This window comes from Myiozetetes cayanensis, unplaced genomic scaffold, assembly GCF_022539395.1.
Source record: "Myiozetetes cayanensis isolate MyiCay16 unplaced genomic scaffold, myiCay2020 scf4, whole genome shotgun sequence".
In the NCBI taxonomy this organism is placed as follows: domain Eukaryota; kingdom Metazoa; phylum Chordata; class Aves; order Passeriformes; family Tyrannidae; genus Myiozetetes; species Myiozetetes cayanensis.
This window is the reverse complement of record NW_026087631.1, coordinates 21,169,746-21,182,775: the sequence shown is the minus strand read 5'-3', so window position 1 is coordinate 21,182,775 and position 13,030 is coordinate 21,169,746. Positions and strand designations below refer to the sequence as shown.

The following is a 13,030-nucleotide window of genomic DNA, read 5'->3' as shown; positions in this document are numbered from 1 at the left end:
TACTGCAATTTTTGTTATGTCTGACTAGAAGTCTAAGGCCTATTTTTATTTTTAAAAAATAACATTCCTTGCCTGCAACCTCTCTGTGGTTAAAACGTCTGCACAAAAACAGTGCAAAACAATCTTGTATCACAGGCACAAAAGAGACTGGTAGATTAAACCACATACCCTTTTCTTAGACTGCCGTAGAGCATACTAGCTGCAATATGCCTCTAAAGTATAAAAAAATTTATTTTCAAAAGCTAGGTGAAGAGACCTGAAGAAGTAGGTAGATAAATGTGAGAGTTTTGTTCTACTGCCAGTGGAATATGGCTCTGGATCTGCAAGAAGGTAGAGCAAGATACTGTAGCCCAGGAAATGCCAAATCTTGACCACTCTCCACTCGTGGACAATGCTTACCCCATCCTCATCTTCAAATGTGGAGTATTGTGTGTTGTGCTGATAAAAGGATAAAAGGATTCATGACTCCTTACTAAAATCTTTGGATAGACAGCAAGATGAGAGAAACAAATTCCTACAAAATTTTGTTGACTCTTTACAAAAACATTTACAAGATTTGGCTGACCCCTTACAAAAATGTCTAGATAGAGAACAAAATGAAAGAATGAAATTGGAATCCCTCCTTAATATGGAAAGAGGCCTTATCAGAAGAATGCACCTTGAACTTTGTAAGGCTTCAGAGTGGGAGAATATACTGAGTGACATAGGTACCCTAGCAGGGATAAGAAGCTAGTGAGGGGAGTACAAGATCTTGGACAGCATCTCAGTTAAGGAATTAGTTGAGAAATTGCAGCAGCAGTTAGCAAGTGAAAGGCTGCAAAACTTAGAGAGAGTGACTAACGAAACACTAAGCTCTCTGTCCCTGTACCCAGTAAGGAATTAGATGAGCACAGGGAGACCATGCACAGGAAACAAGTAGCAATGTGACCTCTAATTAAAATGGAAGTAGTGGAGGGTAGGGAGGATGAGAAGAAGGAAATAACTACAAACTCAGTGCTGTATTCAGCTGAGAGTTTAGCAAAACTCCAAGAGAAGTATGGCAAGCAACCACAGGAGTCAGAAACAGAATATGTTTTAACTAGTGGGGACAGTATCCTCCTATCAGAAGAGAAAACCCCGAGAGAAACTAGGGACCAGAGGTTTTCCTAATGCTAAATGATCCTGGTTCAGGGTGAACCCAGGTGCCTCACCCAGAGAGCTGCCTAATGGGCAAGGGGTTTATCTTCCCTGGAAAGGGGAGACCACATAAGAATCCCCATGTCAAGCATGGGGGCTCCAACAGAAAATACTCAGAAGATTGACTGTATCCAACTAATGCATGACTGCCAGTTAGTACAGTATTAGTATGAAATTCCTTAAAAATGTATGCAATTCAGTTGCAAGACCAATTGTAAAGATGCATTAACCCTTTGGGGAAGACCTCTGATGTAGGGAGAGATGGCCTAGGAATTGATGAATTATGGGAGGAGAAGGGGTGTTAGCCTCAATATGGAGAGACAAAAGCCTACAGTTAGACAAATTGAGCAAGAGAAAGAACAATCATCCTCCTTATATGCCTGGGTCAGGGAAGGAGTTTGAAACTTGGCAAAATATGCTATGAGCTGAAGGAAGAAAATAGGGGATCTCTTCTATGGAGTTGATGGATAGATTGCCCAATGCTGCTCTCAAAAAACTGGTACCCAAGTGGTTGGAAGGACAGAAGAACACCAAAATGTTTGGGATCTCTTCTCCTGAGTGGCAGAAGGTCCTGAGGGCCCTCAAGCTGTTCCAGCTACTCCTTCACCTCCAGCTGGAGGTCTGGTTAGCCTATAATCAGGAAACTCCTCTCGACATTCTCAAAAAGTGAACTAGAGGACAGCCAATGGAGGTATTTAAGAAGGCTCAGTGAAAACCCACAGAAAGAAAAGCCAGCTGTGAAAAAGGGAGAGGCTGTAGAAGGGCAGGCATAAACAGTCAAAGCACAGGCACCTACTGCTGTGAAGCAGAAAGCAGCTGCAGAAGAGGAAGCCCAGGGATACTGGGAACCAAGGGTTTTCCTACTGATAAATGATTCTTGTGAACCATGATCCCTCACCCTGAAGGCTGTTTATTGGTCAGGGGGTTTGGATCCCCTGGAAAGGGAAAGCAGGCTTCTGGAGAAGGAGCTGCTTCTTGTTGAGTGTGATTAGGAAAAGGAAAAGAGGCTTCAAGCAGAGGGGCTGCTTGCTGCTGAGCATTATCATATTAAGAGGCTTTAGGGATGTGTAAGAGAGAAAAAGAATCTAACTGGAGGAAATGCAGGATGTAGAATCTGGACTCCTAATTAAAATTGAAACCACATATGACGGTCATGGTCAGCAAAATGCTACCAAAACAGTGCCATATATGGGAACCGAGATATCACAGTTATTGCCAGATCAGTTAAATAAGGAGACGGGAGACCCCGTAAGTATTCTCACTTCGAATTGGTGGACTGTATCTGGACTAGCCCAAGCAGAAGCCGTTAGTCAAGACACAGGCAAAAGCACACAAAGAGTTTTAAAACAGTAGTTCAGTTATTTACCCAAGCTTGGTTTCATCCAACCAAATAATGGTAGCCACGTTACTGCTGGCAGAGGGGGAGAAGGGGGGGCCAGGCATGGGTACAGGAGTGGGCTAGGGGTGAGGGGATTAATTGGACCTTTCACAAAAGAGAACATAAAGATCCAGTTAAGCTTAAGCACCACCCAGGACAACCAATTTTAATGGATTTATCTACTATTGGAGCAGCGATTCAAGATGCCTTGGGCACTTATTCATGGGTAGCTACCAATGCCCATGATAAAGTACAGTGTATTCACACCAAATGGATAGTGCCTTCTTTTTAATCACTGGATTTACATTAAGGCATTTTCTCTTTCTCTTTTCCTACTAGGAACTATGATGGAGCAATTAAATTAACCTTGCTCTGTAGATCATGTTAATGTCAGGAACTCTGACCATGCGTTGTTGTTTGCCTAGTTGTTTTACTTATCACTACTTGGTAACGTGACCTTTATACCCTCTTCCTGTTAAATCTGAACTATTGTAATAGGACTCTAAACTTAGCTTAGGAGCCAATACAAGGACTTGTAAAAATATGGAGGTTTGATGGCCAATGCCCCAGTTTGCACAGAAAGAAGTAAGATTCTTTCCGTTGCCTATAAATTTATTTGCTGTGATGTTTCTTACTCATAACACCGTACCTGGACACCCACCAAAATATGGTTTTAGGAATTCTGTTTATATTTATCACCCTCCAATCACTTATATAGTTGATTATAGTTGACTCTTTAAGGAAAGAATAAAACACTCAGGAACTTCTAAGAATGTGAAACTACAAATTTTATTTGATCAATGATAGGACAAGGGGCAATAGCTCTAAACTGAAAGAAGGTAAATTTAGATTACTATCGCGGGTGGGGTTTGTCCCCGCGATAGACCCTCGCGCACATCTTGTATAGGAGACGAGCCCCCAGATAGGTGACTCACAAAATGGCTCTTTATTAAAACAAGGTGTCAGTTTATATAGAGAGGTACATAGAAGGGTCTCGAACAAGGGTGGGATTCTTTCCAGGGGCACGAATCCTAAGGGTCAGAGATAAGGGAAAATGGAGGGATTGGCTGCAGGGATATGTCCAGCCATATAGGGAGATTTGGGAGTTAGGGAAGGAGGGGGAGGAATGGTGAGGGGGGCACAGATAGGGGAATTCTGCAGGGGTCTGTGGAAGCGGCGTCTTATCGCTGGATCTCAGGCGCTTCCTGCAGTTGCAGCTGTCAGAGCACCTCTAGATCGATTTCTTCCTCCGAGGTTTCTTCGTAGCCTTTCTGTATCTGTCTCCATTCTCTGTAGGCCTCTGCTGGTCCACTCCCGACAGATTACTAGGATGAAGTTCTTCACTGTGAGGGTGGTGAGGCACAGCAACAGGTTCCCCATCCCTGGAAGTGCCCAAGGCCAGACTGAAGCAACCTGGTAGAAGGTGTCCCTGCCCATGGCAGCAGGGTGGAAAAAAAGATAATCCTTCAGGTCCTTCCAGCCCAACTCAACCCAACCCACTCTGTGATTCTGTTATTTGGTCAAATGACTACATAGAAAATCAAATCGGCAACATCCAAGCACAAATGAACAAAAGACTGCTCACCATTTAAAGATGAGTCAGTGATTACTTGACTTGATGAAACATAATCTTCCTCCTAACCAAAAAAATCACTCACATGAAACATGAGGTGCCTTTACTGACAAAAATCCCAGCACTGCAATACTTTTTTCCTCACGTCCCACTACTCACACCAAATCTGGACCTTTCAAAACTAGATTTTTTGACAGGGATGATATATCATAGCTCCGAAGCCTTTGAAAGATGAAACTTCTGGCTTGGTGACAAGGCATGAATCACCTACTCCACAAGACTTCAAAATATACAAAACTAGACAGATCATTTTTTGGTGCACTTGCCATGGTTTGTCATCAGTTCACCATTATAGAAATACACTGAATGGAACATACACTAAAAACAACACAAACTCTACATAAAACAAAACTCCATACTGAACTAAAGGTGATCTAATTAGCCATTTTAATAAATCAAGTCTACCACAGACAAAACCAGTGGGAATTCTGCCTTCTTTATATGGGAAGAGGAAAATATTTCTTTTCTTAAACTTAACAGCTTCAGGGCTTACATTATAGCTAACCTCTTAAAATTCCCTAGAAGGAAACACTTCTAATATCTGAGATCTAGGATGCATAACAAGATTAGAGAGGAAAAGGCAAATTCCATTTTCAGATCAATTGTGAGTTCTTAGTTACCTTGCCAAAGATCAGAAATTCATTCAAGAAGTTAAAAAAAAAAAAAAAAATATTAAGAAAGGACACTTTAGTCTATTAATTTGTTAGTACCATATCACAAAACAAATCAGCTAACTTGGAACAACCTGCACAGCTGCACACTAAATGACACACTGGCAGTTTTAAAACTTTTTAACATTTTTTTTTTAAAAACATTGGAAAGTAATTCTCCTTGCAATAATATAGAAACTGATGATAGGTCTTACTGGTATAACTAATAATTTTCTGCACCTGCCATGTCAAAAATAGAGAAAAAACATTTTTCAGCATTTTTGCAGGGGAAAAAAGTGAAATGCTATAACTACGTTTAAGTGTTTGTATTTTTAAATTTTTTAAGTTCAGCACAGGTCAATAGGTTATGAAATATACATGAAGTACACTGAAGTTATAGTTTTGACACATTCACTTGAAATCCAGATAGAACCCCTACACTGAAAGTTAAACACTTCACAGCAGAGTCACTCGATACAAAATAAGCATTTTTTTAACTTTTCAGTGCAAACACTGTTCTAATTCCTATCCATATCTGTTATTCTCTATAAAATTATTAATTAACATCTTCATATATAAGCAGTAAATGCGGGGGGGGAGAGAAAATAAAGCTTAAATGAGGTCATATAGATAAACAGTAAATCAACTGCTGCTATTAGTTCACTTTAAAACATCTAAATATTTCATATAAGGATAAATGTAAACTGGTGAATTCTGAAAAATTATGCAGCTCACTTTGAAAAGTCTGCAGATGTTCCTTAGTTAATTAAGCAGAAATTACAATTCTGTTGCACTATATCTTGGTTTCCAAGTCAGTAATATACATACAGTCTACTCACATACTGTAAGTTGACAGACTGGTCAGATGCTGACAGAGCGTAGGAAACAGATTAACATATCTCAAGCTGCTGAAAGATAAATCTTTTATTAGAAATGAATACAATGACAAAATAGGGCAATGCAGAACAGTTGTCTAATTCAACTCTTGGAGAAACAGCTTTGATCAGCTGCTACAGTTTTCTTAAAAAGAAATGAACATTAACAACAGCTTTTTACTCATGGTTGCTATTTCTATGTAATTTCATGAGCTCCACAGTCTTCTGACATTTATTTATCTACTCAATCCCTGTGGAAGCCTTCTGGTGTTGTCTCAAATATTGCCCTCCTAATTTTCAGAATTATGCTGCTCTCAAATCATACTGCAAATACCTGTGCAAATTAGCTCTCTACAACTCTTTCTATTTTGTATCGGCGTTATGACAGGAAAAGGTAACACTTTCAGTCAGCAGTTTTCAGATTTCCTCACCACTGCCATCCTTCTCAATAAAATTAGCTAAGGAAGCAATTAAGATTCTCTTGGGTGATATTATCTGTGTAACTTTTCATTGATGTTTTCAGCCTTTTGTCTTTATTTTGTTCTTTTTCCTCCACTGGCTGGATCAATTACTCAGTCGTGACCTGTGACAAATGTCAATTATAACCAACAAGCCAAAGTTTTCCCTTGTGTAACTTCGCTGACTCAAATGGCTCTAAGCCAGACATAGATTTATTTGGTAGAGGCAGAGAAATGTGCACCGTATGCCAGTCTGTTTCGCTTTGGCTCCAAATCCCCCTTCACACCAAATTCATAATTCTCTTGTCTTCAGGCTTCCTCACAGCTCAACCTCTGCTCCTTTTTCATCGCTATTCGCTTTCTCTTTCCCAGCATTCCAATACAACACCATGCACCTTACCTTGAAAGTACAACCTCTCCTCATACAACCCAGCCCATTAAATTCTCCCTTTTCCTGCAGATCCTTCCCATGTGCCCTACACACAGCCCACCTTCTTACACAAACTCTATTGACCAACAGTTATACATTATTGCAAGAATGGGAGAGATACTGTACCTGGATGTATATGTCTAGTTTTTTACTTCATCTAATCTCTCCCTTGCATCAGTCATTGTTACATAATCTAGACCATTGTTTTCCAATCTCTGGCCCTGAAGACCCACAAATGTAGGTCTGCAGGATGCTTATTAACAAAACAAATAGTCCCTGTTCACAAAACTAATGACCCTTGATTTACTATGGCTAAGAACCTAGAGGCTAAAAAGCAGCTCTAGTCAGCCCCTATTCTTCCCTCCGCAGTAACCCCTGAGCCCTGCCACATCTCCAGTTTACTTACACAATCACAAAACTTGAAACAGACATTGATGGAAGGGGTTAAGAATTTGTCCACTCTTTCAACTTAATGGCTCAACCTGAACATGCTTTAAGAAGTCACAGGATTTGTTGTTACCAGAGCATTATCTTGCAAGAAAATCCACTGGAGAAAAGTGCTCACAAGAGCTCTTACTGTGGCAGCCAGACTGAAGCCTGGATGCCCCTTAAGTCAGGGATCCTCTCCCTAAGCCCTCCTCATGTTCACTGTTGATTCAAAACAACATATGCCCATACCTATGTTCTCCGATTAAGGCTGTGAAACACTTTTAGGGTTTTTATTACTGCAAATCTTAACAGACAAGGATATTTCCAGCCTCCTAGTTTTCACTACACTACTATGACAAAATGCAAATAGCATAAAACTTTCCATGCAAAGCTATGTCTCACATTCAAGAGAAAGGCCATGTTGGTACAGGCATTGCTGGATAAATTCAAGCTCCAGCTGACAAGAAGATGCAAATTATAAGGGACCCTTGCCACACTGCCTTGGGGCATGATAGCACACTCAGACACTGGAAGCACTGTGAAGCATTGCCCCTGGAGGGTTCTTATCATCTCCTGCCCATGGGACATCCTAGGAGGCTTCCATGGTCCCCCTCCCACTCCCTCAAAGATGCAGCACACATCAGTTACATGGAGGTAATTGGATACCACATGGAGAGTTACAGAAGGTTTGGCCAAGGAGAAGCTGGGAAAAGACGATGTTTAATTGCACATGTGTGCATTTCTTTGTTCTAAAACCCCACATTTACACTCTGGTTATCCTTTAACAGGAAGCTAAGTTTTCTGACAATAAATAGCTATGATCACCTACCCAAAAATATTCATGGACAGCTCCACAGAGTATTCAGTCTTCAGTAAAGAACTAGATCAGTATTCAGTGTGGAAATATAATAGGTATTGTTTGTATAAGGCTCCACTTTTAAGTGTGCACCTCTACTTAAACCCAGGTACTAACCCTATCCACTATAACAGACACTTTACTCAATGATAAGAAAACCAGGAGTCTGCTAGATTGTCCATGCCCAATGCAATAGCACTATATCACATTTTAATGAGTTCAAATTAAACTTAAATGGTTTGATTATGCCAAAAATTACATTTCAAGATAAAATCCACAGATTATGGCACCTTACACTGTAAGTCTTCCCATCCACTGCCTAAGCTCCTTTTCACTTATAACAACTATATTATTTCAGTTTAAAAGCACAAAAAGTTGACTTATCATGGGATTTTATTATGGGACATAACCATGTCCCTTAAAATATCTAGCAGGTCTTTTTGTTTACAGATTTGCTAAAAAATTCAACAGATCCAAAAGAAGCAGTAGCATCTACTTGTGCTATAGTTCAATAAAATTTTAAATACATTTTAAAGGAAGTTGAAATCTTACATTGTTTTACATTTAGGTAATTTAATCTCATTTTTGTGATTCTGTTAGTTTATAGAATTTTTTCATCTTTGGATATGTAAGGTTGCTGGGCAATAAAAAAACAGTGCTGAAAAGTCTGTGCTGTTGTAAGTAAAGCTTGGATTTAAAAACGCAAGTTATTCCAAACTAATTTTACCAGATGTGCAATCTCAAGTCCTCAGAGAGGTGTAAATGCCATGACTAAGGTAAGGCAGTGACCTTACTGCCCTGGGGTGCAGCCTTGACTCCTGAAGTACACTGAACTCTAAGTAAGCATGCAAGACTTGGCTCCTGCAGTGCACTGAACTGGAAACTCCAGCTGCTCATAATGGAAGGTACTTGGTCTGTTAGCAGATCACTGAAGAGCACCAGTCATACCTGAAGACAGTTCAACAATGCTTTATAGTCACAATCTCATTTCCAGAACTATCCCATGGCTCAATGAAGCCTCTGAATTAAATCAAGTGAGATTACACTTCTAGAGATGAAAACAGCAGTGAATGTGCTCATTATGCAATATCAGAAGAGTTATTGTATTTCAAATTATCCCTCCAAAACAAACATGATCAGCAGCTCTGCAAACTCCACAAACACACAAACAAGCTTTATTTAATATCAAAACCAGCAGGTTTGGTATGCAGGTACAGCCCATATTAATACTAGAAACTGCTTGGAGGAACTGACTATAATCCTGCTAATTAAAGACAAGTGTTAGCCTGGGTTCCACTTTGATTTGATTTAGCAGTATTCTTTCCAAATGCTGACTGTAACTTGCTTGAAACAAGACCAGTGCTCTCACAACTAAATAGCAATTGACCTGGTTTTGTAAATAAACATGTCGTTTCTTTGCTGAACACAACAGCAGAAATCAGAGGACTGGGCAGTCACCAACCATATGAAGTTCAACAAGGAAAAGGGGCAGATTCTGCACTGGGTTGGGGCAACCCTGGATGTACATACAGACTGGGGAATGAGATGCTGGAAAGCAGCTTTGCGGAAAGGGATCTGGGAGTCCTGGTTGATGGCCAGTTGAATATGAGTCAGCAGTGCCCTGGCAGCCAAGAGGTCCAACTGTGTCCTGGGGGAGCATCAGGCAAAGCATTGCCTGCCAGGCAAGGGAGGGGATTGTCCCGGTTTGCTCTGCACTGGTGTGGCCTCACCTTGAATGTTGTGGCAGTTTTGGGTACCACGATATAAGAAAGATATTAAGCCATTAGAGAGTGTCCAAAGGAGGGCAACAAAGAGGGGGAAGGGCATTGAGGGGAAGCCATATGAGGAGTGACTGAGGTCACTTGGTCTGTTCAGCCTGGAGAAGACTGATGGGAGAGCTCATTGCAGTCTACAATTTCCTTTTGAGTGGAAGAGGAGGGGCAGGCACTGATCTCTTCTCTGTGGTGACCAGTGACAGGACCTGAGGGAATGGCCTAAAGTTGTGTCAGTGGAGGTTTAGATTGGATATAAAAAAAAGGCTCTTCACCCAGAGGGTGGTTAGGCACTGGAACAGGCTCCCCAGAGCAGTGGTCACAGCACCAAGCCTGACAGAGTTTAAGAAGTATTTGGATGATACTCTCAGGCACATGGTGTGACTCTCAGGGATGGTCCTGTGCAGTACTAAGGGATGGAACTTGATGATCCTTGTGGGTTGCTTCTAACTCAGCATATTTTGTGTAAAGACAACCCCACATTTTCATATTTGTTTATTTGTTAGATGTAGCAGTCTTTAAAGCAGAATGATATCATGTAGTCTTAAACAATAATACTAAAATGTGCATGACATTTTTGTGAGCCAGGGGTGTGGGAAGGAAGGGACTAACTACTGCAGAGAATTGCCCACTTTGCAGACACCTGTCATGATAATCCCACATCAATAAGCAATGATGTAAAACATTTACAAGCATTATACAAGGAAACCACTGTGGTTTACAGTCAGGATGATGACTATCACCAAAGTAACCCTGTAAGATTCAGACATAAAGTTAGGTCACATGTTTGTAAAGATGTATTCCTCTGAACTCTGCCACACATGAAAGTCCCACTGATATCAAGGGACACTTGCAAATCATCACAGAACTACCATCACTCTAGATCCCAAGCAGAGGTACGCAGCCAAGCACAGGTACACACACCGCTTATTTTTGACAACACACAGAGCGTACCTTTTACTTCAGCTACTAATTCTCCCTAAGTATGCCAGAAAACATTTTATAACAATAGATATTAGTCAATTATTCCTGAAGAAAAGTGGATGACTGCTTCGAATTACACAAACTCCAGAAATATCCATATGCTTTGCAGTTTTGTTGCAGGAAATTTATGGCAAGATTTAGCAGCCCTTATGAACATCTGCTTCACCACCTATTTCAAAACTAACAATCGGATGACCTCCAACTTTTTTCACCTCCTTGCCTCAATAAACAGGGAAGAACGACTGTCTCATCAGACTGAAGAGACCAGCTGCATGTGGCACTACCCAGTATGTTCTACCGTCTGTTAAATGTGTACTAATGATCATCGTTTGAGTGTCCTGCAGAAATTTAAAGACCTAATAATTCAAAGTTGGATAACCAGACAAAAGGAAAAAAGCAGAGGCTGCCTGAGGAAAAGCCGTGCTTCATGTGTCAAGAGCAGACAGCAGCAGAGAGAGCCCTCGGAGAGGTGAGAGGTGGCTCCGGGGAAAGGCGTGAGAGCGAGGGAACCCCAACTTCCCCTCCAACCAAACTTCCTCTGCGTGGTTTATAAAAAGGAATGTCTGAGGGGAGTAGCTCCTGCTCCGGTGCACAAGCACCCCCGGCAGCGCTGCGCCCGCAGCTCGGGATGGCTCCACCGCACGGCCTTTCACGGTGTGCAGAGCAGTGCAGGGCTCCGAGCCGGGCGGACCCCTGGCCGTTCCCCCTCTCAGGCGAAGGACATCCCCATTGGCAAGCGAGCGGTCGGGGGTCTGACACCCAGAGCTGGCCGTCCTCTGACCTCTCTCTCCTCAGCTCCCTTCCCTAGCAGCCGGCCGCCCTTCCCGCTTCGCCTTGCCTCGTCTCGCCTGCCCTCCCCGGGACCTTCCATCCCGCCGGCCCCTCCACCTCGGCCCAGTACGTACAGGGCCACCAGGGCAGCCCCACGAAGGGCTACGGGGCCAACACTCACCCCGCCACCATCGCCGTCCTCCGCCCGCTGCTCCTGTCTCCTGCCGACGGTGGGCGAGCCCTGCAGCAGCTGCTCCAGGCAAGCGGTGCTGGGCAACGAGGAGCTCTTCTGGTGGGACAGGTGCGCCCCAGGCCGGCGCCCCTCCTTGCCACCCGCCTGCCCCTCATCGCCGGCGGCGGGCACGACCCGGCTGGCGGACGGCGGCCCCTTGCCTTGGGGGAGCAGGTGCTCCCGCAGGCGGCGAAGGGCGGAGCCGGACTCGCCGTCCGGCTCCAGCGGCTCGGCCGCCGAGCAGCAGAGATTGGGCTGGGAGGACGAAAAGACGCGGTCCAGCACTTGCCGCCGCCGCTTGAAGCCGCTCCACTTTGCGCCGGCTGGCAGGTCCCCCTTGCCGCTGGTCGGCGGCGGCGGCGGAGCGGGGGGCTCCGCAGTGCGGCGCTCGGCTCCCGCCCGCCCGCCGCCGCTCCGGCCCTTACCCCCCAGCTGCAGGTTCTTCCACAGCCGGGCCTGGAAGGATACCGACGGCTCAGATTCGCTGGGCTTTCCTCCGGTGGCCAGCCGGGGCTCCTTGCCCGGCTCCATCCTTCTTCTGCGGCGGAGGCGGTGGCGGCAGCAGAGCACGCCGGAGCCCGGCGCCTACTCTCCGGTGCGGGGCGGGCCGGAGCGGAGCGCCCGCCGCCAGGAACGAGCGCAGGGTTCCGCCGCGCCGCCCTCCACTCAGAGTGGCGCGACCGAGGGAGGTTGGAGCTGCAGCGCTGACGTTGAAGCTAAAGGAAGGACGAAACCCTCACCTTGGCCCAGCCGGGCGGAAAGTTTGCCTCCCTAGGCCCCCCACCCTGGTTGTCCCCTCGGTGGCGGCGAGCAGCTCGAAGCGAGGTGCGAGGGGAGCGGCGGCTCTGCTATGTATACGTGCGGCAATGCACATGAGGACATAGCGGGAGGGGGCTTATCTTGCCCCCCTCCCCATCTGTTTTCTGCACTGGAGACGGTCACACCGTACGAGAGGCTTGGAGGGCAAACGGCTCCGGAGGTCGCCGCGGAGAGCGAGGGTAGGGGGTGTCTGCGCTGTGGTATTTGCGGTCTCCTTCGGGATCGGGGTACACCCAGACCCCTGTGTGAAGGTGGGAACGTGAAGTGAGTGCCCGGCCAGGCAGGCATCGTCCCCAAGCCGCGGAAACCTTGTGGAGGAAAGGTTCGGTCGGATTTGCTCCTGCAGGTACAGTAAGCGCTGCAGAAAATACCGGCCTCGTCACCGGCTCTGCCATTCGGCAGCGGTGGGCACAGAATGCGTAGCACGGCCAGGCAGACCCGCCAGATATGGGCGTTTGCCACTCTCGTATTTTTTAAATTAAAAAAAGAAAAAAAGAAATTTCCTCATCACAGCATGCTAGATTAGTAGTCCCATCACTGCATTTTTGGATGCTTAACGCTATCTAA

The 13,030-nt window shown here is 44.6% G+C and overlaps 1 protein-coding gene across 2 annotated transcripts in view; it reads right to left on the bottom strand.

Annotated features, from left to right (window-relative positions):
• The window catches only part of MCTP1 (multiple C2 and transmembrane domain containing 1), a 188,710-nt gene extending 176,401 nt beyond the window's left edge, over positions 1–12,309 (bottom strand). Inside the window, exon 1 of one of the 2 annotated variants that reach the window (XM_050329308.1) lies at positions 11,594–12,309. In XM_050329308.1, the coding sequence (XP_050185265.1) occupies positions 11,594–12,175 (582 nt within the window). In that variant the 5' untranslated portion in view covers positions 12,176–12,309. The remainder of the gene's footprint in view (positions 1–11,593) is intronic. The other variant, XM_050329307.1, reaches the window with a different exon arrangement.
• Positions 12,310–13,030: the final 721 nt, after the last annotated feature.